This window comes from Thermobia domestica, chromosome 9 (genome assembly GCF_964235325.1).
Source record: "Thermobia domestica chromosome 9, izTheDome1.hap1.1, whole genome shotgun sequence".
Lineage (NCBI taxonomy): Eukaryota > Metazoa > Arthropoda > Insecta > Zygentoma > Lepismatidae > Thermobia > Thermobia domestica.
In genome coordinates, this window is record NC_137462.1 from 203129063 (window position 1) to 203154562 (window position 25500).

Sequence of the window (25500 nt, forward strand, 5' to 3'; positions counted from 1 at the left end):
TTCAGTCCCAGCTCGCGCCAAGTGTACTTTGTGGTGGACAAACACTGTGTGCGTGGGTTTCCTCGGGGTTTTCCCGTTTCCTCCCACTTGCTTCATTCCACCATTTCATTTATTTCTCATCACCACCGTGTCCTTTACCCTAGCCAGCATAACCATGGGACGTAAACCTCAAAGATTTCATTTCATTTCATTTATGTATAGTGAGTCCTCTCTCCTCTCACTATGTCAGAACTTCATAGTCTATTCTCAATTATTATAATTATGAATTTATTGAGAAAAGTTTTGCAATAATGATATTCCGTAAAAACAAGTGTGTGATGTATAAACATTGTTTACACCACACATACTTTATTAGGGCAATAACTGTGCCCAAATCACAAAATGTGCACAATCTTTAAAACAAAATGTTATGTGATTTTCAAATGCATTTTTTTAACGCTTTTGTACCACGAACACCTAATAAGATTTGCAAATCTGGGAGATGAATGGTGATTATCAGTCAGTGATTGGATCTTAGTTATGTTATTATGGAGAAGTAAAGTCATGTTATAGTTGTAGAGAAGGACAATGTCAGGAAAGTGTTTCAAGAAGTTTTTTCTATCGCCTAAAGAAGAACACATCAAAAGATTGAATCCTACTAGTTATTCCTGCAGAAATGGTTTCTATTTTCAGGTACTCTTTTGTTCTTAAAATAGGTTCAAAAATTGGTGAATTGTGACCACTCCACGAATCTAATGACAAAATCAACTTTGCATTAGATATTGAAATATGTACTCGGAATAGTAAGAGGAGAGGGAACTAGTTTTAAATAAGCACTCCGAATAGTGAGAGGAGAGGGGACTTACTTTAAATATGCACCCGAACTAGTGAGAGGGAAGGGAAGTCACTTTCAATAAGCACATCGAATAGCGGTAGGCAAGGGGATTCATTTTAAATACGCACCCCCAATAGTGAAGGTGCAGAGACGCAGTTTAATCAAGCATCTCGTTAAAATAATTAAGTACAGAAAAGGGTTTCAAATAGGTTTGCAACCTCCTCTCAGTAATCCCTGCCAACTATGATTGTTCTTGGTTAAAAGTAAAGCATTTCAAATCAGAAGACTTTTTGTAATTGTAATCTCCATATTGGATCCGTCATTTTGAATTTTGTAATTTTGACGTCAGATTTGAATAAGCTGTTCTAAAACTTCCTGGCATTTTATTTTTTCTACATTAAATGATTGTTTCTTTTGTCTATGCTTCGATACTACTCCTAACGTTCAAAGAGTGGTTTCTACCTTTAAACCCGCACCATTGCCGAAATAAAAAATATACGTACCGATTATTTTTCGATGTTCTACAAACGTGCAAAGTTTCATTCAAATCGATTAGTGACACTTCCGTAAGTCTCCTTGTTAGAAGGGAGATACGTTTGCTGGTGGCTGTAGAAAAAATAGTTTGAATATTGATTAACATTTTTTTTAAAAAAAAAAATTACAATTATGGAGGCATTACTTTTCTTTCAACTTTCATATTAAGCCTTTTTGGGAGACATGGTAGTTTAATAGTACAGTGCTGCCTTATGATATGAGGGGACCTTGGTTCGACTCCAGAACATGAGAATTTATTGTGAACAACATCGTGTCGGTGGGATTCGTGTAGGTTCTCCCGTTTTTTCCTTATTTGCATTCCACAAATTCTTTTATAATTATTCACTTTCATTAATCATCTTCATTAGCATTCAGGTTGTAATCGCGAAAATAAAACAGTATATTTACGTTCCATTTTTTAATAAATATGCCTTGCTCTCATACTAGAGAGAAAAGAAAGAATCTCTGCTAAGAAGTACAACTAATCATTATTTCATTGAGGACCCTAGAGTTAAATATTTAGATTTCAATTGAATGATCAATTTTAAAAAGGAAATAAATCCGAAACCAAAATGTTGAGAAATCGAAGAAAAAAAACTGTATAAGTGGTAGAGTTTTCATTCAACAAACAGCATGTTTGTACTGGAAATTGAGGACTATACGCTATACCACCCATGTACAGAGTGAACTTAGAAACTAATGTAGTAGACAGTGGCGTATTTACGATTTTGTTTCGGGAGGGGCTTTGCTAACTGTCGGGGGGGCTTTGCCTGGAAATGTAAAAATTCTGCAAGATATTTCATTTGCTTTACTATACTAACTAAGATTTCGGGAGGGGCTTAAGCCCGGAAGCCACCCCCCTAAATACGCCACTGGTAGTAGATAATGAAGAGTACAAACAGTCTTTTTCTTCATTTTCTTCTTAAAACCGACAATTCAATTTAACTATTTATCATTTCTTCTTTTCCATTTCAGATAATATTGAAAAAAAAAAAAAATGGTGCTAACTTCGACTTCAATTTCATCCATTCTTATGCTTCTAATCACCTGTGCCAAAGCTGCTAATATCTTAGTGATTCATCCTTTACACAGTGGAAGCCATGAGATCCAGTTACGGGGACTAAGTGAAGTGCTTGTTGGTAGAGGACACAAAGTGACATATGTGAAATTCAAAAATTTTATAAATATCCCAAACAAAAACCCAAACATAACGCTTATTACCTTATCAGTTGATAATAGAGAAGGTTTATATCCATATATAACAAATGAGAAAGAAGGTAGGTTTGATTTACCGTTAGACATAATGTGGAATAATGGATTATTCGCTACAAAGATTCCAAAAGATGCCTTTCTTACCATGTACCCTTTATGTGAAACACTTTTAGGTAACAGGCGTCTGTTGCACAAGCTTAGAACTCAATCATTTGATGTTGCTATTGTGGATATATTTACGAATGAATGTGGTCTGGCGTTTGTGAACCAATTACAGATTCCTGCAGTTGCATATTGGGCACTGCCTCTCAACAGTGGTGAGATAGATTACACATCAATGTCATTGTTTCCTTCATATGTGCCAACGTTTATGTCCCAAGTTACAGATAAAATGACTTATTGGCAACGAGTCAAGAATTACCTTTATAAGTTTCTAGGACATCTCATAATGGAAATTCAATTTTTTATTACTAATAGTGTTATTCAGAAGTATTATCCAGGATCTGCTCATCCTAGGCAGTTATTAGCGAATCTTTCAGCAATTTTGGAGAACTCTGATTTCGCTTTGGACTATCCTCGACAGATGCCGCCAAACGTGCTGAACGTAGGCTGCATGCAGTGTCGACTTCCACGCACTTTACCAAAGGTAATGTATTATAATACAAGAACAAATATAAAATTTTCTTTCATACTTCGTAATTTCATGCAATTCTACTACGTAGTTTTACTTTATCACAAAAATACCGTTCAGTATATGAGATATGGACTTCAGCTTTTTATTTGAGCTCCTTCGTGGCTAAGCGGTTAGTGTACGCGTCTTCGGTGTGGGAGACCCGGTTCGATTCTCAGCGGGAGCTCATGTGGTTCGGATTCCATGTTAATAACTAGATCCACGTTTCACATAGCCTCACTGTTGAAAGGGACTTTAAAATTAATTCAACTTTTTTGTATTTATAATATTAGGTATGCCACACAGAGCGATTCCGCTAGACATCAAATTTCTCTTGCAGGAATTAAGTTATTGTGTCTTCGTTACTGGAAAAATTAAGCTTAGCAAGCAAAGTGTTAAATTTTGAATACAAATAATCAAGTTGTGTGTGTTAATCTAGAAACGTAGCCAGAAATTTCTTGCGGAGGAGAAACAAGTTATTGTTAGTCATGCTTCTGTCTCTTAAGAAACTTCTGGCTACTGTTCTACGTTAATACCACAGTAATTTAATACACGCCCTGAACTCTGTTGAAATTAGTTAAATATAATCAAATAAAATAGTGTACAATATTTTATATCTTTTTTTTCATGAAATACATTTTACTTTCATTTCAACAACAAGTGACTTTACACTATCTCTACAAAAGATGTTCAAATTTTCTTTGACCTCTGACCCGGGATGTACTTGGACCTGAACCCACAAAGTGGGGGTGATGTATATATTTCCTGAAAGCTTGTGTCAAGGTAAGATAAAAACCGGTTACCAAAATTGGGGAGATTCATTGGGGTCAGCGCTTTACTCATTTTTATTAAAATCTTTAAGCGTGTCCATAAAGTCCGTTGCAAGCCCGAAAAATCTGAAACGGTGAGATAGATATGAAAACAGAAAAACATGTCTTCCATCATTTCAAAAGGACAACGTATCAAAGTGAAATAAATTGTCCCAGGGTCCCCCGCAGGGTCCCAGACGGGGTCCAACTCAAAATTTTTAAATGGAAAGGGGGGTCAACTTGCACATTGTATGAAAGTTTATTTTAAATGATAGAAGGTAAATCAAGTCTCGACTCTCTACCGTACGCCTGTGCAAAATAATGTGGGTCAAAATATCAACACAATCTTCATTGCAAAGTCTATGGTCACTCGTATGAATCTCAAACGGTGGGATAGGTGTGAAAACAAAAACATGGATATGACATTATTTCAAAAGTATAATGATTCAAAGTAAAAGAAATGTTTCAGGGTCCCTCGCAGGGTCCCAGACGGGGTCCAACTCAAAACGTTGAAATGGGAAAGGGGTTCAATTGAGTATCGTATGAAAGCTGATGTTAAGTGAAAGAAGATGAAACAATTATCGACTCTTGATGATAAGCCTGTGCAAAATGGCGGTGGGTCAAAATCTCAACACAAGCGTCATTGAAAAGTCTGGCCACTCCTATTAATCTGAAACGGTGAGACAGATGCAAAAGAATGTATCAAAGTAAAAAAAGAAATGACAGGGTCACCCGCAGGATTCCCGACGGGGTCCAATTCAAAAGTTTCAAATGCCAAGGAGGGTAAATAAGAAAATCATGTGAAAACTCGTGTTAAATGATAGAAAATTGGACATTGGACAAGTACCGACTGTCGATAAGCATTGCAAAATGGCAGCGAGTCAAAATATATTCATCCAAATGTCTATAAATCTGAAACGGTGAGAGAGACGTAAAAACAGGAAAACGTGTGTCCCATCATTTGATAAGTGGAACACACTGAAGGATTTTGTTTTGTCAAAGACCCAGATGGAGTCCATTTCAAAATATGTAAGTAGGAAGGGGGCTATGTTAAAAAGCGTCGTTTAAAAGTGTTGTTAAACAAGAGGTGAAGAGCATAGAATTTTCAATAACGCTTGTAATGAGATTTTGACCCATGATCAATTTGCACAGGCTTATCATCAAGAGTCGAAACTTGTTTCATCTTCTTTCACTTAGCATCAGCTTTGATACGATATTTAACTTGAACTCCTTTCCCATTTCAACGTTTTGAGTTGGACCCCGTCTGGGACCCTGAGACATTTCTTTTACTTTGAATCATTATATGTTTGAAATAATGGCATACCCTTGTTTTTGTTTTTACACCTACCCCACCATTTCAGATTCATACGAGTGGCCATAAACTATGCAATGAAGATTGTGTTGATATTTTGACCCACCGCTATTTTGCACAGGCTTACCGTAGGGAGTCGAGACTTGATTTATCTTCTTTCATTTAAAACCAACTTTCATACGATGTGCAAGTTGACCCCCCTTTCCATTTAAAAATTTTGAGTTGGACCCCGTCTTTGACCCTGGGACAATTTATTTTACTTTGATACGTTGTACTTTTGAAATGATGGAAGACATGTTTTTCTCTTTTCATATCCGTCTCACCGTTTCAGATTTTTCGGGCTTGCAACGGACTTTATGGTCACGCTTAAAAATTTTAATAAAAATGACGCTGCCCACAAGCGGAGTGCATGAGACCTCCCCAATTTTGGTAACCGGTTTTTATTTTACCTTGACATAAGCTTTCAGGAAATATATACATCACCCCCACTTCGTGGGTTCAGGCTTAAGTACATCCCGGGTGAGTACAAACTGACCAGAGACACATGTTGATTGCAGGTTTTCTTTTCTATGCGTTAAATGGGATATCCCTCACTGTCTTCTTCAGAGACTGCATAAACACAAATCTGGTAGATCGAAATCATGTGGGCGAGGGACACAAACCTTTTGATATCAGTCATTCGTGCAAGAATATGTGAAGCACTTCCATGCCCATATTGAATGTATGGATGATAGCCTCGTCCTGTTGGAACCAACAAAAGCATCGAAATTACTAAGCATAGCCATGATCTGAATGATATTTTGTTAGTGAATTTATTTGAATTCACAGTTATATCGACAAAAACTGGAGTCATAACTTGCTGCCTATAAATTGCGGATAATCTGCCGTTTCTAGTCCCATTTACAAACACTGCCTGTCTAGCAAAAAAGTTAAACTACGCCATACACTGTTGTTTCTCCTAGCGTAGGAATATCAGAGAATTGTTATAATAGATATATATGTAGAAGCAACGTTCATACGATTTTCTTGCAAAATATACTTCTACAAACGTAACTCCGTTCTTGTGAAAGACTCATTTTCTCCTCCCCTCTTGACATGCAATCAACTATACCGCACAAGTGTGCCAGTTGGCACAACACCTGATGGTGGCAAAACGTTTTTCCAAGTCCTTCAAAAAAATAACAAGCAGCAATACTAGTTTTTTCAGTAATTACGTTTTAAACTTCGAGTTCGGTGACTTTTGAATCGCATTGTACAATGTTTCATTATATTTATTTATATCAACGTTTTTTTATATATAGAAAACGGTATCACATCGCAGTTTGATACACAAAATTATAAAAACGCAATATTGAGTTGCAACATTTGATGCATCTATTATCATATTTATTACTGAAGTGAGTAATTTTTACGACAGAACGGTTTCTTTCGATCGCAGTTAAAGTACAGTGATATGTGTACTCTTTCGAAAATCTGACTTTGCCTTTACGTACATTCTAGGTTCTCATCAACATTAACCAATCCACTACAGATTGCATTCTACAATTGCATTCTAGAATTGACAAATAAACCATGTGCACTTTGACATTTTACAGTACAGTATCTGGAAATAGAGCCCCTAATGAGCTTTCGGAATGTAAGGTTCTAACTTACTTTCCAGAAATTAGATCATTAGGAAAATTACAAGACTTACATTATCCTCTCTTCTGCCCTTCTACCTCTTCATAGTTGTTTCAAACTCTGTTAAGGGTTTATGAGTGGCATATCTCGTTGTTTCATAGGACTGGTCCAGAAAGATTCTTTTCGCTACGAATGTAATTTGAGATAAAATGTATATTATTCATGTGGCCGAACAATCCACAGGCATTTAGTATAAAGTTAAAAACGTTTAATGTGTGTTTATAGTACTCATATAAAGCAAAGGTTCAAAGTTATGTAATGACAATGTAAAACTATGAAGTTTGTTAAATTAGTTTGTTAGTATTAGTTGTAAGTTAACTTTAGGTTTAAAATAAAATAAAAAAAAAACCTTTAGCAGCCATATTGCATTCGGGCAACTAGATGGAATAACAAGTTTCATTTCACTTTATTTAGTTCAGTCATGTGAGTAAAATAGATACATCACTTGTATATTTCTTATGTGTTAACGAAATGTAAAACAAATAACAAAATGTCTTTTAAATAAGTCTTTCACTGAAAAACAAAGGTTTTCAAGTTATCATTTCTTAACATATGTCAATAACTTATCATTTAGTGAATCTAAATAAAACGATCGTCAAATTAAAGTAAATTTAATGGTCTCTGAAAAGTGTTCCACACGTTTTACGATTATTCTACTTGCTTGCTTATAAGTTCGCAATTTTTAATTGAAAAGTTGTTCCAAAAAATAAGTATTTTAAATTCAGTTATTTTTCTCGTTACGATATTAAGTGTAAGTAATAGTAAGTGATGTTATACTTTATCTTGTTATCTTCTACATAATTTAGTGTTCGAACGATACAGCTTAGGTTGCTAGTTTAGAAGTTACAAGCATTCAAAACTAACAACTACGCTTCGCTTCTAGTCAGTATATATTGGATGCCCGCTATTCGGCTATGTCGCCATGATTTTCACTTCTAGCATGATCTCGTAAATGAGAAAATTGCGCAAACCACAATGCAAGTTCACTCAAAGTTTGGCCTTCTGCACCGGACTACATGCCCTCTTTTTCATTGAATTGGAGAAAGAAAGTAGTATTCAGTTTTGAATGCTAACAAATTGAGAAACGAATTGGTTCCGCTTAAAATTTTGGTTACAATGTGAATTACTCGTAGAAAATGAACTTTTGTATGAAGATAAATTATTTTGCTTTTGTCATGGAAATGAAAATTCACTTCGTAATCATTCTTCACGATACTTAAAACTCTCCAGATGAACAGATGTAGCTTAGGTTACAAAATGGAAAAGTAAGGTAGATATGATATCTTAAAAATATAATTTCATTACCTTTTCGCTAGTTTTCTTTCGTTATTTTGAATAATAACTATTCTATCCCGGGTTCGATACCCAGTGGGAGAGCCTTGAAAAATTTGAATGCATTTTTGTGAATCGAATTCCACGTACAAATTGTAAATCCACGTATCATATAGCTTCGGTGCTTCAAGGAACGCTAAACTCTAATCTAACTAATTTAATAACTATTTCCCTTTAATGCCGGAAATGCTACACAAAACTTATAAATTGTTATGCAAGTTTAAGTTGATTTAGAAGCTTACCATCTGGAAGAAAGAAGCTGATATATGTGAATAAGCACTGAACGTTTTATATAAAATACCGGGGTGTTTCAGAAAAAAAAAAACTCCAGTACTTATAAAACAGAAACAGTTGAAGACATGGAGATAAACAGATGGGGTCAGAGGACAAATCGAATGGATCCTTCTGCTTGCCTCACAGGACCTCCTATCATGGAATCCAGGTGTCACTCGAAAATTTTGAGTAGCAAAGCATGTACCTTCTCACATTATTGAAAAAAAAAAAAAAATGGAACCTAAACCACTTTTCTAGGGAAAAAGTGTTCACTGCAGGGCACCGTTTGTAAAATTTCCACCTTTTAAATATGAGTTTTACTTATAAGCTGGGAAGAATTAGTGGCCGTTTCATCCAAGTGCTCTAAACGAGAAAAATTTTCCTATAAAAGCTTTCCTTTTCCATGATTCTTTCAATGATATGTGAAATTCATACTTTAACTTTTAAAATTTTCAAGTGCCCCGGTAGGCTCTGTGATACGATCCTTGTGGGGAAAAATAGAGCCCTCCATTCGATTCACTTTTACTGACATTTTCCTGTCTCCCTTTTTGTTTTACCATTTTATCTTCAGTTATTCGTGATTCAGAACTATTGGACGTTCTACTCCAATGTTCAATAATTCACAAGTAACTGGTGACCATTTCGTAAGGGGTGCCCTGCACAAAATATTTTTACTCAAAAGTTGTTTGTTTTTCCATGTTCTTGTCAATGATGTAAAAAAATTACATTTCTATTTAAAATTTTTGGGTGACCCGCTGGGCCGCATGATAGGAGCCCTATGAGGCATACAGAAGCCTCCATTCAATACAGTCTCTATTATTCTCCTATCCCATTTTTGTTTCATTCTTTTGTTTTCAAATATTTGTGATTTAGAAGTATTTTATGTTTTATCTGAAAGCACCCGGTACAAGACCGCTTGGATTTGATTTAGTCTAGGGAACACAAGAAACATCTTTTTATATGTGAATGTGAGTATGTGTGTCAGAAGTATATAGACTTTTTGCAAACTACTAACTATGCTGACATGAATCTTCTGTATTATAGCGTATATATTAATTACTGTAATAGTAAAATTTGTAGCAAGCTTCGGAAAATAGTAATACTTTAGGAGCGTCATTTGGGGAGCGTCTTAAATTTCCCCTGAGTTTAAGAAATATAATATATTTGCTAAAGAATTGTATCTAATACATTAATGAAAAACTTAAAACTCTTATGTCGGTGGAGAACCTTGTCCCTTCTCCCCCAAAATCAGAAATGTCGCTAGCTTTCAAAATAAAAAAGATCTTAGTTTAAGAAAAGGAAGAATATTTTGCATACTGAAATAAAAATTAGAGAAAATTAAGTGTTAACTTTTACAGAAGGTTTATCAATATATTGCACTATTTAAAAAAAATGGATTTCATTCCAAAAGTAAATTTTAGACTCCAGAACATTTCTTCAGTATAATAAATTTAGATATCAAATTTTATTCTAATTTATTGATGGTTAATTTATGTTGAAAATGCATCTTTATTGCGCTAATTTGTTTAACCTTTTAGATAGATTTTGACCAAATTTGTAACATATGAATTTTGAGCTGCTATTATGAACAAATAAAATTTTATTTAAAAGAGTTGAATAAAATAAATTTTTCGTCGACTACAAATATTATTAATATTTTATTTTAAAATTAGGAGTTAGAAGAATACATGCAAGATGCTGGGAAAGCCGGCGTAATTTTATTCGCCATGGGCGCTACATTTGATGCATCTGTTGTTCCAAGATCCCTACTGAAACGTTTAATGGAAGCATTCTCTCGTTTGGAGCAACGAGTTCTTATGAAGTTCGACGGGACAATAACAGGAGTTCCGAAAAACGTTCGTATCGTTAGATGGCTGCCACAACAAGATATACTGGGTAAGTGTGATATACTAGATAAGTCTGATATACTAGGTAAGTGTGACATATTACAAAGTGTGATATAGTGCTAGATAAGGTGATGTATTCTATATAAATGTGTATATTTAATGTAACTGATCAGCAGTTAATATTATTCCATATAGATATCTTTGTTCAACTTCAAAAACGTGAGTCATAACTATACAAAATAAACATTTCAGCTGGTTGTGGAGTTCACTTCTTCAATTTCTGTTTCTGATTGATTTGTGTTGAGAATCTTATCACCATAAGACGAAGTCAGTTATATAAATACTTTTGGTTCAAATGTGGAAATTATATAGTTTTCTTTAAAAAATATAAATATTACAGGATAATTTGTCAACCACCGTGACATTTCATTCATGGAGTACAGTATGAGTGTAACTTGAGTTTTACGTCTGTCTCCTTCTCTCAGGTTCGGCAAGAAGAAAAGTATTACCTTCTTGCCGAATCTGATGTTCCCGATATTCTGAACAGCAGTTTGCTAACTAATCTAGGTGCAAAAGTATAATATCTCTACAAAGATATATAAATGTAAATGTTGCACTGTCACTCATATCGCTATATTATTCATATCTCAATTATTTTAAACGGAAAATTGTAATAGTCGATATATCGATCATCAGATCTCGAGAGGATATATATACAAGATGGTCCATAAGTGTGGAAATACTCTAATAAGTGGTAAACACTATAAAATATATACAAGTATAATGTTGGCGGGGAATACGGATATAAAAATGTGAGGACACATAACAATGACTTCCGCCATCTTGAATTTTACGCAATTGTCTTGAATGAAAGCCATGGTATGTGATATGTAATTTAAATAGCAAACTTTTGTAGAAGTTGAATAGCGCTTATTTTTACTGTAATGCTATAATCATTACGAAGTTATAACTATTTTCTTTGTTTGTATCGTTGCTGGTGACTTACTAAAGTTTATTCAAGGAACGTACAGTACCTCATGTAAACAAATACACGTGGTGATTGTTTCATTTTATTGGTTAAAGAGCCCTGGAACATCCATGCGGCAGAAGGAAATAGTCCATTGGTAAGTAAGCTGCTTTTGCTTATAAAGGTCATTACCAGAAATACAATTTTCTTACAATTAAATAACAGAAACAACACTGTATCTAAGAAGTAAATTGAATTAATGCAATAAAAGAAAATACGCATGCGCAGAAAGTGGCTTTGACCCATCTTAAGCGCGAATCACAGTTTACAATATGGCCGCGTGTGGGGAATATATATAAAACATTGGCTGGCTACAAGCACATGCTTCTTGAAAGAAGCGCTGACCGATAGCCAATCATCCGATGACTGGCGGAGTAATACCATTGTGCAATGTTTACATTAGGATCAGAAGGTTCGTTGAATGAACTTTAGTAGAAGATAGCCTTAGTGCATGCAGAGCGCATTGAGATCGTGTTGATCTCTGGAGAATGAAGCATCAGGTTTATTGCAGACGATTTTAGCCGCTGTCATCTAGAAAGAATTCCCATCAGGAATGCTATTGAGTTCAAATCGCTGAAGATATTCCTAGAAATCGGATCTATGGCAGATTGACTCAAGATTGGTATACCACCGATAACAGCAGACGAGACAACAACTGTGGGAATGTTGGCATCATTCAGTAAAAATCCCAAGAAGATCACGCGTAGTGTAGCCCGTGAAAGTGGTGTTAATTGAACATGAATCATGCACATCATTCAGTGAAGAACAAGCTTACAAACTGCAATCTCACCAACACTTACAGAAGATTATCAAGATCATCGTCTATAGTTTGCTCAATGGGCCACAGAGTAGCTGCGAAAAAACTCCACATTTGCCTCTGACATATTGTTTACTGATAAGGCAGACTTTTTGATGTTTGGCGAGGTTAAAAAATGGAACGTGCAGTACTGGTCGAATAGTAATTCGCATAGATTTAGCACATTCGCAGATATTCCCGGCAAGGTGATAATATGATGTAGCGTGTGCGCAACTCGTATTGTGGGTCCATGCTTCATCGACGGAATACTAATTAACGGCGATGGATTATCGACGAATGTTAGAATACGACATCTTGGCATCACTGCTGTCGGAGGATGTGAGACTGCAATTGCCTGACTACCAAATAACGAAAAATAGTTCTTATACAATATATTCCGTAATGAGGATCTACATCATTCATTAGTTTCAATGTCCTAATTTTCTCCTGGCACACTCTCTACAGTACCTATTTAACGAACGCACTTAAATATAAGTTAGGATTAAGCAACGATGAAATACCACAGAAATGTCTGGCTTCTGGACTATTCTATCTTGTATTTCTGTCTGTGAGAGTGCACTGAAAATTTCAGTGTTAATTCAATTATGAATTTAAATTATGATAATTTTGGGCTACTATTTAAGAAATGATTAATCGCAGATATCTTTATTCATAAACCTTACGTATTAATATCGAATAGCTAGTGTTGACCACGAGATAAGTCGAGAAATCTATTCTTAAATTCAAAACAGACGACAAATATATAGGGGAAACCGGGGTATTCGTGAACACTGGGGTAATGTCGAACACACAAGTTTACGCCCAAGGAAGCATGTTAGAAAACAGGGAATTTTGCTGCACGCTAGGAAAAAAACCTAGAAAAGTGTAGCATAAATTTGGTAAGAGTCAATTGAGTGGATTGCCGGGAAGAAGACGTTTTGTTGTTTTTGTCGATTCACTTATAACGTTGATTCAACAATCTGGGCAAGGTAAGTAGGCTCTTATCTTATCTATATTGTTACAGATAAGGCTATATATTCTCCTATATTTGAGCATTAGTTCCTAGTAATTTTACTAGCCTATATGCAGTCAACAATTAGTTTCAACTTTAACAATAAAATGATGTCTCATGAGGAAATGCCAGACAGAATGTTTGCCATTATCCCAAAATGTTCGGGATTGCCTCATGATGTGAAATAAATTATGATTTTTTTTAAAAAAATAGTTCTTTAATTGAAAAGTAAGTAATAAGTTAATGAAATTGGTTTGGGAAATAGATCATGTCTTGGTAATAAACGCCATTAGCTTTATTAATTAGGATAGCTTGCAGTATTTATTATTTGCTATACGAGTATTTATTAGTTATGTTTGTAATTATAATTCTTATTAAAGATTTAAATACTAAATTACGGTATATTTTTAATGTATTTTAATGCATTTCGCTTGTTTTGTAAAGGAAAGTTTAAAGTAAACAGTATGTTCGGGATTACCCCGACCACTGGGACAATCCCGAACATAGGTACATTTTTAAAACATGTCACTCATTTGTGAAAAATGCTACTGTTGACTTTCCTCTGCACTTTAGTAAACAGGAAAAACTCCAAGTTTTCTATGCACAAGAAATTTTAGTTGTATCTGCAGAAACGAAAGAGTTATTTATAATCAAAGCTTAAGTGTTCGTGAATACTCCGGTCTCCCCTAACAACACTTTTCGTTTTCCAAACGAGGGTCGATACGAGACGAGACGTTTTTCGAGTACCAGAGACAACAACAGTTTATCCAAACATTATATCTCAAAAACTGTTTTAGTGTTGTATGATGCATAGTGTGAAAAGTATAAATTGATAAAGCAATTGTACGAACATAATGAAAAAACGTTTATGAACGTTTAAAGATACGAAAATCATTACACAATATACTCGTCGTAAATATAGTTAAAATGTTGTTACATCTCACCCTTCGGGGACCTCTTGTGACGCGGAAGAATAGTGATAACTTTTAGGTGAAACTAAGAAAAAACTCAGGACACAAATTTTGAACATAAATTTACGAGACAAAATATCTTCGACACGGGACTAGAAAAGCTACTGGAAAATCATGACGAGTAGAGAAAGAATTGTTCAAGAATCAAGACAAGATGTGACGTCACCTTGTTTCCTCATTTCATGGGCAACACTATGAATATCACTTCTGCTAAAGTTTCGAATTTATATCAGTTTCCCGATTCTCAAGTTATAATTCTGCACTAAGTAATCACATATTTTTCTTGTCTGATTTCCAATTCTACGCAGGAATTTTCTTCTGTTGTGTCCCATCACTATCAACATAGACTTTATTCATTTATTTATTTCGATGGGATTCATTCTCATACAAACTAAGCATTTTTTTTCAAACTAGTATGTCAGTAAAACACAAATTATTTCTGCTGCAGTCATACAATTTTATCAGTGCATCTGTGAGAAATTCACAAATACGTACTTCTAATAAACTTGTATCGTTTGCTATTCACATTACATGCTACAATATCATTAAAGTTTTAGGATCCTGTGCAACGCCGTAACTTACAAGAAACCCTTCGAGTGCGAGGTCGGAAGTGCAATCTCTAGTAAGGCTAATTTGAAAGTTCAGTGTGAACAATGATTACAGGGAAAATATTAGCTGCTAATGACTCACCATGTGCATCAGCAGGGCAATAGAAAATACGTGTCCGGGAGGTGCAGAGATCAACCTTCTATGAGATATATCTATTACACTTCACAAAATGGACATCGTCGACATTCAAGAAATGTTCAAAATAAACCATTAACTCCACCATGAACACCAACTCGAAAATGACTCGCCACAGTGATCACAAATGTTCGCACCATCAAGATCGAAGGCGAATTCCTTGGTAGTTACAAACCATTCAAGGCATTCAGCTAAGTATCCACTCTTAAAGAATCCATATAGAATCCAATTGGTATAACGGGTGCCCTCACATTCCAACAGTTCTCATCTCCCCATTATATCAAGATGATTCTATATGCATCCTTTAAAAGTGGATACCTAGCTGAACGTCCTGAACAGTTTGTAATTGCCAAGAAGTTCGCCTTCGATCTTGATGGTGCGAACATTTGTGATCACTGTGGCGAGTCATTTTTCAGTTGGTGTTCATGGTGAAGTTAATGGTTTATTTTGAACATTTCGTGAATGTCGACGATGTCCATTTTGTGAAGTGTAATACGTATACCCATAGAAGGTTGATCTCTGCACCTCCCGGACACGTATTTTCTGTTGCCCTCCTGATGCACATGGTGCATCCCATGCCCTCCATTAGCAATTAATATTTTCCCTGTCATCATTGTTCACACTACACTTTCAAATTAGCCTTACTAGAGATTGCACTTCCGACCTCGCACTCAAGGGGTTCCTTGTTAGATTTTTTTCTGGAGGGGCAAGGATTAATATTTGTAAATGAAATGAAAATGAAATGAAATTTTTAAGTTTTACGTCCCAAGGTTATGCCGGTTAAGCTAAAGGAGACGGTGATAATGAGAGATGAGTGAAATGGTGGAATGGAGAAAGTGGGAGGAAACACAAGAATCCCGAGAAAACTCACGAACACGGTATTTGTCCTCCACAAAGTCCACACGGCGCGAGCTGGGATTGAACCAGGGATTCCAAGCACCGGAGGTGAACGCTCTACCACTGAGCCTTCGCGCCACCACATTAATATTTGTGTCCCCTATAAAAAGTTGTTTTGGTCCCTCTCGCAAAATTTTAAAATAGGCCTTTTCTTTCCACCTTTCTCTTACTCTTTGTGGGCCCCGGAGCCGTGGGCCTCCCGCAAACCCCTGGACCCGTTCCAGAAAAATTAATTAAGGCGACAATATTAACAAATTTCAAAGCTATACGAATAAATATTAATTCTAGGGCCTCTAGTAGTAGACAATTTTTTACTGAAATAGACCTACGACTAGTGCTCTCAAACGGGTCGGGTTACGGGTCGGGTCGGGTCAGGTCAACTCGGGTCGGGTCAGTCGGGTTAGCTCGGGTCGGGTTGTCGGGTCGTCGGGTCAGGTCAATCGGGTCAGCTCGGGTCGGGTTGTCGGGTCAGCTCGGGTCTGGTTATCGGGTCGGGTTGTCGGGTCAGTCGGGTCAGCTCACTTTGGTCAACTGAGTTTAGGTTGAGCTTAAACTCGGCTGGAGTCGAAAGCTGCTGTTTTTCACTAGCTGCCTAATTAAAAATAGCAATTTTCAATTGATTTTATAGAAGCCATAAATCTATTTTGAACACTTGCAGCTAGTGTTTTTATGGTAAATGCTTATTTTTGTACTTGTGTGTACTTTAATTTGTAAATGTGGAAGATTGATTTTACCAATCGACTGTAATATTAATATCTACGCCAATATGGAGTCTGGATTTAGAACAAAACTAGAAGTTGTTTAACACGTTGCTGCCAAGGGTGAATTTTGTTGTTCACCGGTAGAGTGCCAAGCGTACTTACATTATTCTTGTTTTGTTCATATTTTTTAAACATAATAACATAATATTAATATTGAAACATAATCTAAGGCATGGTAGTGAATCCGCGTGCATAAAAGTCGGGGGTCCGATCGGACCTACGTGTGTATATTTTGTTTATGGGCAAGGGGATAAATTACAGTTGAACTGGCAACTCTGTTAGAAAGTTATTTGTTTATTACTACATGTGCAGAAGTGAGAAGTGTGGATATATTCATCTTGCTTTTAGTGCTAATAAGTAATATCTTTGTGCAATGAAAAACGAAGAAATATGCGCAGAACTCGATCTCATTAGTAATAGCAGTGTAGTGATCTAGACTTTTCTGAAAATTCAGCAAATGACAGGGACACTGACATCTTGTGAAAATAAATTAGAATAAATAATGAATCCATTGTTAAACTTTTTAACATGTCACTGAAAAAGCAAAACATAGGTCCGATCGGGTCTACAAAAGCAACAAATGCTTGTTACTTGGTATTTAGCGCCCCTAGCGGCGTTAATAATCAATATCAAAGACCAAAACCTACATGTGTAATAAAAACACTACAGTTCAATAACAGTAGAGACAGGATTTAACAATACAAGTACTCTAACGTTAATTCGACGAATTAGAAATTGTGGGTCCGATCGGACCTACAAGAACATTTTCTTAGATCACTCCAGTAGGTCCGATCGGACCCACATGGCAACTAACATGTTAAGCAAGGCTAAAAGAAAGATTGGATATGGACGACCAAGCGCAAGCAGGGCTGCGGTGGCTCAGTGGTAGAGAGTTCATCTCTGGTGCATGGTGTCCATGGTTCGATCCCAGCTTGTGCTGAGTGGGCTTTGTGGTGGAAAAATGCCGTGTAGTGGGTTTTCTCGGGGTTCTCCTGTTTTCTCCCACTTTCTTCATTCCACCATTTCATTCATTTCTCATGGTCACCGTATCCCTTAGCCTCGGTGCAGAATCGAGGGACCTTAAACTGAATATTTCATTTTATTTCACCAAGCCCAAGGACATCAATACAAGAACAAGATAAAGATTGGATATGCAAGACGAAGTGCATAGTAATCTTGCTCTTGGCCTTGTTTTGGTGATCACGAAGTAGCGATGAGCGTATTTTCTTGCTTTCCGTATAGTATGAAAGACCATAACCAAAATCACACTTGGTCTTCATTTGTACCGATGAGGCGAGCATTCTTGGCTCTTGTATAGCATGAAAGAACACCAAAACTACGAAATGCAGGACCAAGACTTGACTGCAAGACAAAGAATATGACGCAGTATTGATGACCAAGACCCAGGGTGCGAATTGTTTGAATTTCATTTGTTGGGCTGAAAGTGATTAAATAAAATTAGTACTTTGTAATTAAATATCATACTGTATTTTTAAATTTTAAATTACAAAATTCATATTATGTATCTTCTTATTTGCAACTATATATACTGTAAAATACGTTTTAATTACCAAGAAAGAAAAGTCAAAGTGGCACGGGTCCCGGAAACATAAGAACCTATTTTGGAATGAAAGTTGAAGGCTTGGAAAAAATCACAGGTGTTCTCCTGTTTCCTCAACCCTTATCATTGTGGTTAAACGATTTCCTTTTGTCTCCTCCAAAAGACTCTTGCTATTGCCTTCCGAGAAGACCCCCTGCCGTCCAAGCAGGTGAGAACACTGACCTTGAATAAAAATTTCGTCACATATAACTAAAGCAAGAAAAAAAAAATAAACTTCTCCCACGTCGGACATTGGTATCAGTTATAAAAAGAAATAACCAAACCTCAAAAGTGCCAAATATTCATTAAGATGCATATACAAATCCACCGCTTGATCTAGCTAGTGGTTAACGTGTAAGACTTCGGTACACGTGGTCCGGGTTTAATTCCCAATGTGAGTGGATTTTGGCGTTCACCCAGTGTCGTGACCATAGTGCTCTCAAACGGGTCGGGTCGGGTTGTCGGGTCAACTCGGGTCGGGTTGTCGGGTCAACTCGGGTCGGGTTGTCGGGTCAGGCTATTCGGGTCGGGTTGTCGGGTCGGGTCAATCGGGTCAGCTCGGGTCGGGTTGTCGGGTCAGGTCAATGAGGTCGGATCACGGTTCGGGTCAGTCGGGTCGGGTCGGGTCGGTCTTCAACCCGACCCGACCCGACCCGTTGAGAGCACTACCTACGACTCATTTTTGTTTTATTTACTTTTTGTATGCTGTTTTGTTTATGTAATGTAGTGAACCTGTTTGATGCTTCATTTATAATTTCATCTTCATATCGTATACGGAGTAAGAAAATTTTGTCTTAAAGTGGGCCCCTCCTCGAGAGGCGGGAAGCTTCCCTGGGGGAGCAGTTGCCTCTTCTGTCCCCTCCCAACAAGTTACAGCCTTGATCCTGTGGAATAGAAAGGAAAAGTAATAAGGCAATTATTCTTTCAATTATTTACTGATATTCAGACATCTCCAGGAACTATATCGGGGTTGATATGATGTTACTTCTATCATATACAAGATTGTCAGCGTCTAGAGGCTCGTTTAAACTGAAGAGAAACCTACTGAAGATCACCTACAAGAAGTCTTGTTATAGACGCTGGCTCTTCTTTTGTTTTTCTCTGATATACCGATATCGAAGGCCAAATTAAGAATGTTTGTTGTTACTGACGTTTATTTCTAGAATGTTACTGAATATTTTAGTTAAAAAATAAATCTTGAAAAGTGTATAACAACGCATTGCTTTCTTCAATGAAAAGCCACCCATACCCGTAGAGAAAACTTAACTAAGAAACTACAACGAAATGTTGTCCTTAAAGTTATCACTGCTACTCAATATGACAGTAAAAATATGGATAAAAGTAATAGTAATAATATTAACAATGAAAACGTCGTAATCTAATATGGACATTACACCATGAAATTCAAAGCAATTTTAGAGTGCAACGACACGTTTATGTGCATAAATGTAAAGGCAAACTATTTTTACTGGCAAATTTATCAAGTGATACTTGGTTGTGTGTTATTGTTAGTACGAGTTTTTAAAATGTAAGATTCCCATGCAGACGCATTTTGCAGGGAAAAAAAAAAAGACCCTTATGAAGCAAAATACTACTTACAAAAGTAGAAATTATCTTATTCAGTATAATTTCGAATATCCGAACTCCAGCCATCCGCAGCGCCAAATATCCGGATCAATACAAGGATATATATATATATATATATATATATATATATATATATATATATATATATATATATATATATATATATATATATATATATATATATATATATATATATATATTTAAAAAAGTGTTGAAATCCGACCTGTATATATTCGTCCGTAAAGATATAAATTCCAAATTTTATATTTGACCAACGTTAAAATTTATATTTAGTTTGTAACATTCTGTATTTTTTCCAATTGTTTGTGGCAAAACTGATCTTATTTGCGACATATAATAGACTTATTTTTCATTGTTATTACTAAACGAAAACGATTTTAGAAATTGTTTTTACTTCATGACCTTTCCTTGGTGATTTTTGCAGTTATTCGGATTTCTAAGTATCTGGATTATCCAGAACTCATTTATTACGGATAATGGATTTTCACTGTATTGTTGGTATAATGGGAACTGATCATAATGCAATGTACAGGGACATTTTAAGAATAAATTTTTAAATCTCTTAAAATAAATGTGTTATTAAAAAGAATCTTTTATTTTATGCAAACAAATAAAACATTATTTGATTACCTCAGTTATAGTTCACCCAAAGACAGGTTTTAGCTTTATTATTGATTTTATAGACAGTGACACTCGAGTCATGGAAAATACATATAAAATTGTTTAACATAGAGTAGGGGTTTCTCACTCACTGCGGTACCACAAAAGCATATTAATTATTAATATTACCATAAATCGTACGTACCATCAACAGCAGCTCATTTACCACCAGGGTAAGCGTATCACAGGTTGAGAAACCCTGACATAGATCAGAGTCTTTCTTTAGGAACTTTGCAGGTTACGGTATTTTATACAATACAATAACGCATACTGTATTTAATGTCTCGCAGGTCATCCTCAAACTAAACTATTCTTTACGCACTGTGGTATGCATAGTGCAATGGAGACAGTGTACCACGGAGTTCCAATCGTTGGGATGCCTGTATACGGGGACCAAGCGGATGTTGCGGAAATGTTCAAAAATAAAGGGCTCGGTGTGAGGGTGGAGAAAGAAGCAACAGCTGATGAATTACATGCTGCTATGGTTGAAGTGCTCACAAACTCTAGGTACGTATAATATGACATTTCAATTATTTTATAGTTTAAAAATTAACTAAATACATCTATATATTTATCTAAATCTTGTATGCCTGAGTGCAGGTTCTAGCCCATTTTAGTAGCCCCTACTGTAAAACTTAAAGCACATCAGATTTATCTTATTACTGTACAATTATCTATTTTGATTAAGAATCACGGTTAAATGCAAGTGAGCCAACATTCTAATTATTTATTTTGTGTTGTATATCAGTACACGAAAATTGGATCATTCGGCAGGTATCATAATAAAATCATCACAGATCTTTTCTATTGTTAGCTTATTTCTTTAGAATAGAAAGTAATTAAATACTTATGAACATTTTTTTAATCAGGAAAATACCGGTATTGTCCTCTTTTAAGTGTGTGTGTTTCATATTTGCCTGGTTGAAATCAATCACTCGTAAGAAGTATAAAATAATATAAACAAACACCAGGGGCGGATCCGGGCGGGATCGCCCCCCCAGAAGAGGAAGCTTTCTTATCCCAAAGTTTGGAGCCCTTAAAAGTTCAGTATGACAACCCACACCGCCCACCCAGAAGTCGATCCTGGATCCGCCCATGACAAACACTATATTAGACCGATCAAGTACAATATAGAATGTTTTACAATTATAATGTATTGTGAGAAAACACAAGGGAAGTGGTGATACTAACTTTAGAGAAGTACTTTAAAATAAGTATAAGTTCTAGATTTCCAAGTCATTTATCCAAATAAGCGGGTCATTAGTTTTAACCCTCCCAAATGAAGGAATGTAGCTACGTCTCTGGGTAGTGGGTGCCATTTTTAGAAGATTCTAATACCTGGTATGTATTCTGTGCATGGCAAATGTTCAACCTATTTCCCACTAGAAAAGGATTGTAAGGCATTCTTGATATTCTACAGGGTGGCCCAAAAGTAGTTTACTGTGCCGTACTGATCAACTCATTGCTTTTTATATCATTTCTTATTGTTATCGATCAGATAGACTTAGTTTCTTTATTATTTGTACTTAATGTCTCTTTACTTATATCTTAAGCTCAGAACAGCCAAAGCAAATAAACCTATAAGCTAGAATGTTATACTTCATCAAGCAGGAGTGTATATCTACTTTTGGGCCACCCTGTATATCTTACCAAATCGACCTTTACGGTTTAGTTCTTGTCTTAAGAGTTTCATTTTTTTTAATACGGAAGAAAGCAAGGGAATCAGGCCAGTAGGTACTAAATTGGTCGCGATGCAAGTTGCGTAAAATGATCCTATATAATTTTCGAAAAATCGTAAGTTTATGTTTTAAAATTTCATTTATTTAAAATCCCCAATTATTATTCTGAGAAATGAATAAAATGTATTATGAAACAATGAAATTTGATTAAAATAGATATAATAGAAGGTAAATATCCTAATGATGTTTCACTAAATTGGTCATATTACTGGTGTTTTACAATATCCCCCCTTTTTTTTTCAAGATATAAGCTATGACGAGCTGATTAGTAATATTTCTCTTACTCGTTAATTCTTGTTACAGCTATCGAGAGAATGCTAGAAAATGTCAATCCCTTATCAGAGATCAGCCACAGCATCCGATGGATCGAGCGGTCTGGTTCATCGAGTACATCATACGCCACGGAGGAGCTGAACATCTAAAACTTGCAAGTAGACACCTCAACGTCTTCCAACTATATGGCCTTGACGTCATACCCCTTTTAATTCTTGTGACTGTTGCAATATTTTATGCCATCTATCGAACACTCTGGGTATTACTACGTACGTTAATTTTATTGTTCAAGAGAGCGTGGAGATATTTTATACCTGCTGTAGCTGTTGGTCCTCCCACTAGTGACATCTGGGAAAAATTTGTAGAACTAACACCATCACCTGATTACCAGATATTGAAGAAGGAACTTTAAAAAAAATACATTTTTGAACAAATAAAAGGTTTTAAGTGTACTAAGCTGGGCTTGGTATTCAAGTACAAATGCAAATTTGTGTTTATTTTGTAACTATCAGCTTTATGTAGACATTAATTCATAATAAGTTCTATCAGTAGTCTATTCATCGAATAAAAAGGCATACGATGGCACAATAAGGGAGGCAATAAGGGAGAAATCCATTATTCCATTCTTTATGAAAAGAAGTCCTATTAGCTAAGTAATTTGCATAATTATCAAGTAAAGTGTTATTTATCTTGTGGTTCCTTGCCATTTCGATGAAAAATCTCCGTCTATAAATAGAATGTTCATAGAACATTATTACAATAAGAACATCGGAGCTGGTCTCCTTAAATATTCTGTATTTACGTTTTAAGTCATAGTATCAAGAATCAATGATGCGAGAAAAAACCTTTGTAAAAAAGAAGTGATGATATTATCTGTCAATACTGCCAGTACTAATGTAAAAGTCTATTCTTGTTTTTGGCATGTTGTCGCCACTAAACTCAAAATATGAAAACTCCTAACGATAGTAACATTGGGCCTTATGTAGAGTCGGTCTGACGCGTGATTAGTGCCATACTAAAGAATTCGACTAACATATGTTTCCTGCAGTAGTCAGGCATTTAGTATGATGCTAATCATATATCAAAACGAATCCTCATAAAGTCCATTAGTCCCAACATATATGTAATCGTAAAACTACTTCAACTCTTTATTGAATAAATATTCAGAACTGTTGCATTCACTAATATGCCAAATGTAACAGTTTTATCATTGGTATCCTAGCTCATACACTGTAATTCCTAAATCATTTTTTAATATGGCTCAGATCATATTCTATCCTACAACCATGATAACCAGACAAAAGAATACTATATTGCAGAATAATAAAATTATTTTTTAAACTTTCAAAGTATGTATATTTTAAATAAACTATTTTTAACGATTTTTAAGAGATAGTTTTAAACTTTTACAAGAATCTCAATTTCATCTCAACAAGAAGACAACCTTGTGCATTATAAATTATGAAAGGTATTCTTCAATCTTCTAGACCAGTGCTATTCAACCTTTTTCTCTCGCGTAACCCTAGACACAGTTTGCCATCCAATTGTGTACACCTGAAGCTGTTTACAAGAAATTAAATTGAAATGAACTTATTAAACTTAATACGCATGTTCTGTTGATTACGTATACCCAGAAACACCCTCGCGTAGCCCCCCTCCCCGTTAAATAGCACTGTTCTAGACGCTATGGATAATGCCATATGAAATTCCACTATATTGTATAAAATTTTCTCAAAGGTTCCCACAAAGTTCTAAGTACAATCAATTTACTTAAATTTATGAACTACTTAAAAATATGTAAAAATCATACTTAAAAATATGTAAAAATCACGCTTGCCTTTTATCACACTTCCTTTATTTACTTTGATTGAGTAGACGAAATCATAAACGTTTATCTGTTATGATCTTGAAAAGAGTTGTCTCCTATATGACTGCAAACAGGAAGGAGGATGGTGTAGGCCTATGGGTAGAAACTTTTACTTAAATACTAGCATTTACACACGGTAGAAATATGTTTTAAGTCGTATCATAGTTTTTCTAAATTAATAAACGCCCTGATTTTCCTCTTTTGGGTAGATCTTGCTGATCTTGTTCTCATGGAAACTAAGTAAGAACTCTTATAATTTCAAAAAGGCCTAATGTAAATAATATTCTGAATAGAGTCTGAATCTGATCATGTCTTCCTCTCAGAAACTGAGCTCTCCAAAAATGATCTTCTGACTTAGGCACCAGTTCTGAAAACAAAGTGCTACAACAATGTAAATTCAGTTTGATACATAGGCCTTACGTTTTGGCCTTAAATTATAGTTAATGTCTTATCTTAGTTATTGAGGACAATATAAGTGAAGTTCGGCAAAGCAGCAATGTGTGTGCTTTATTTACATATCTCGTAGTTTGAAATACAAATTGTTCATTGTTCGGTACGAATTAAGAGTCTTCATCCCGGCGAAATTAAAATACCGCTAATTTTACAGTAATTATGTAATATCTTCAAATAGATAAAAGATAATCGAAATGTGGAACAAGAGCGTCCTAAACAATATTATTTTACATGAGAAACCGTTATCACGACTCACTTATCTGCTTTCGATTTCGAGCCATTTTGAAAATCCGCATTTATTTTCGCGTTTCTAAACAGCTGAAAACGGAAAGCCACTAGGTGACTTGTGATAACGGTACCTCACGCAAAATAATATTGTCTAGGGCGCTCTTGTTCCATATTTCAATTAGCTTTTATCTATTTGAAGATATCACATAATTACTGTAAAATTGGCGGTATTTTAATTTCGCCGGAATGAAGACTCTTAAGTATGTTTGCGACTCAAGGTAAATTGGAATATTGGAAATTTATAAATAATTTTATTATGTTAATTTTTATAAATTTATGCACATTGAAATGAGAATTCTATAAGAAAAAACTGGGAATACT

The 25500-nt window shown here is 35.4% G+C and overlaps 1 protein-coding gene across 1 annotated transcript in view; it reads left to right on the forward strand.

Moving 5' to 3' along the window:
• Nucleotides 1-25109, forward strand: part of LOC145660541 (UDP-glucuronosyltransferase 1-2-like) — a 70984-nt gene extending 45875 nt beyond the window's left edge. Inside the window, exons 2-5 of the mRNA XM_081725734.1 lie at nt 2324-3206; nt 10310-10532; nt 20850-21066; nt 22602-25109. Coding sequence (XP_081581860.1) covers nt 2346-3206; nt 10310-10532; nt 20850-21066; nt 22602-22983 — 1683 coding nt within the window. The 5' untranslated portion in view covers nt 2324-2345 and the 3' untranslated portion in view covers nt 22984-25109. The remainder of the gene's footprint in view (nt 1-2323; nt 3207-10309; nt 10533-20849; nt 21067-22601) is intronic.
• The last annotated feature ends 391 nt before the right edge of the window (nt 25110-25500 follow it).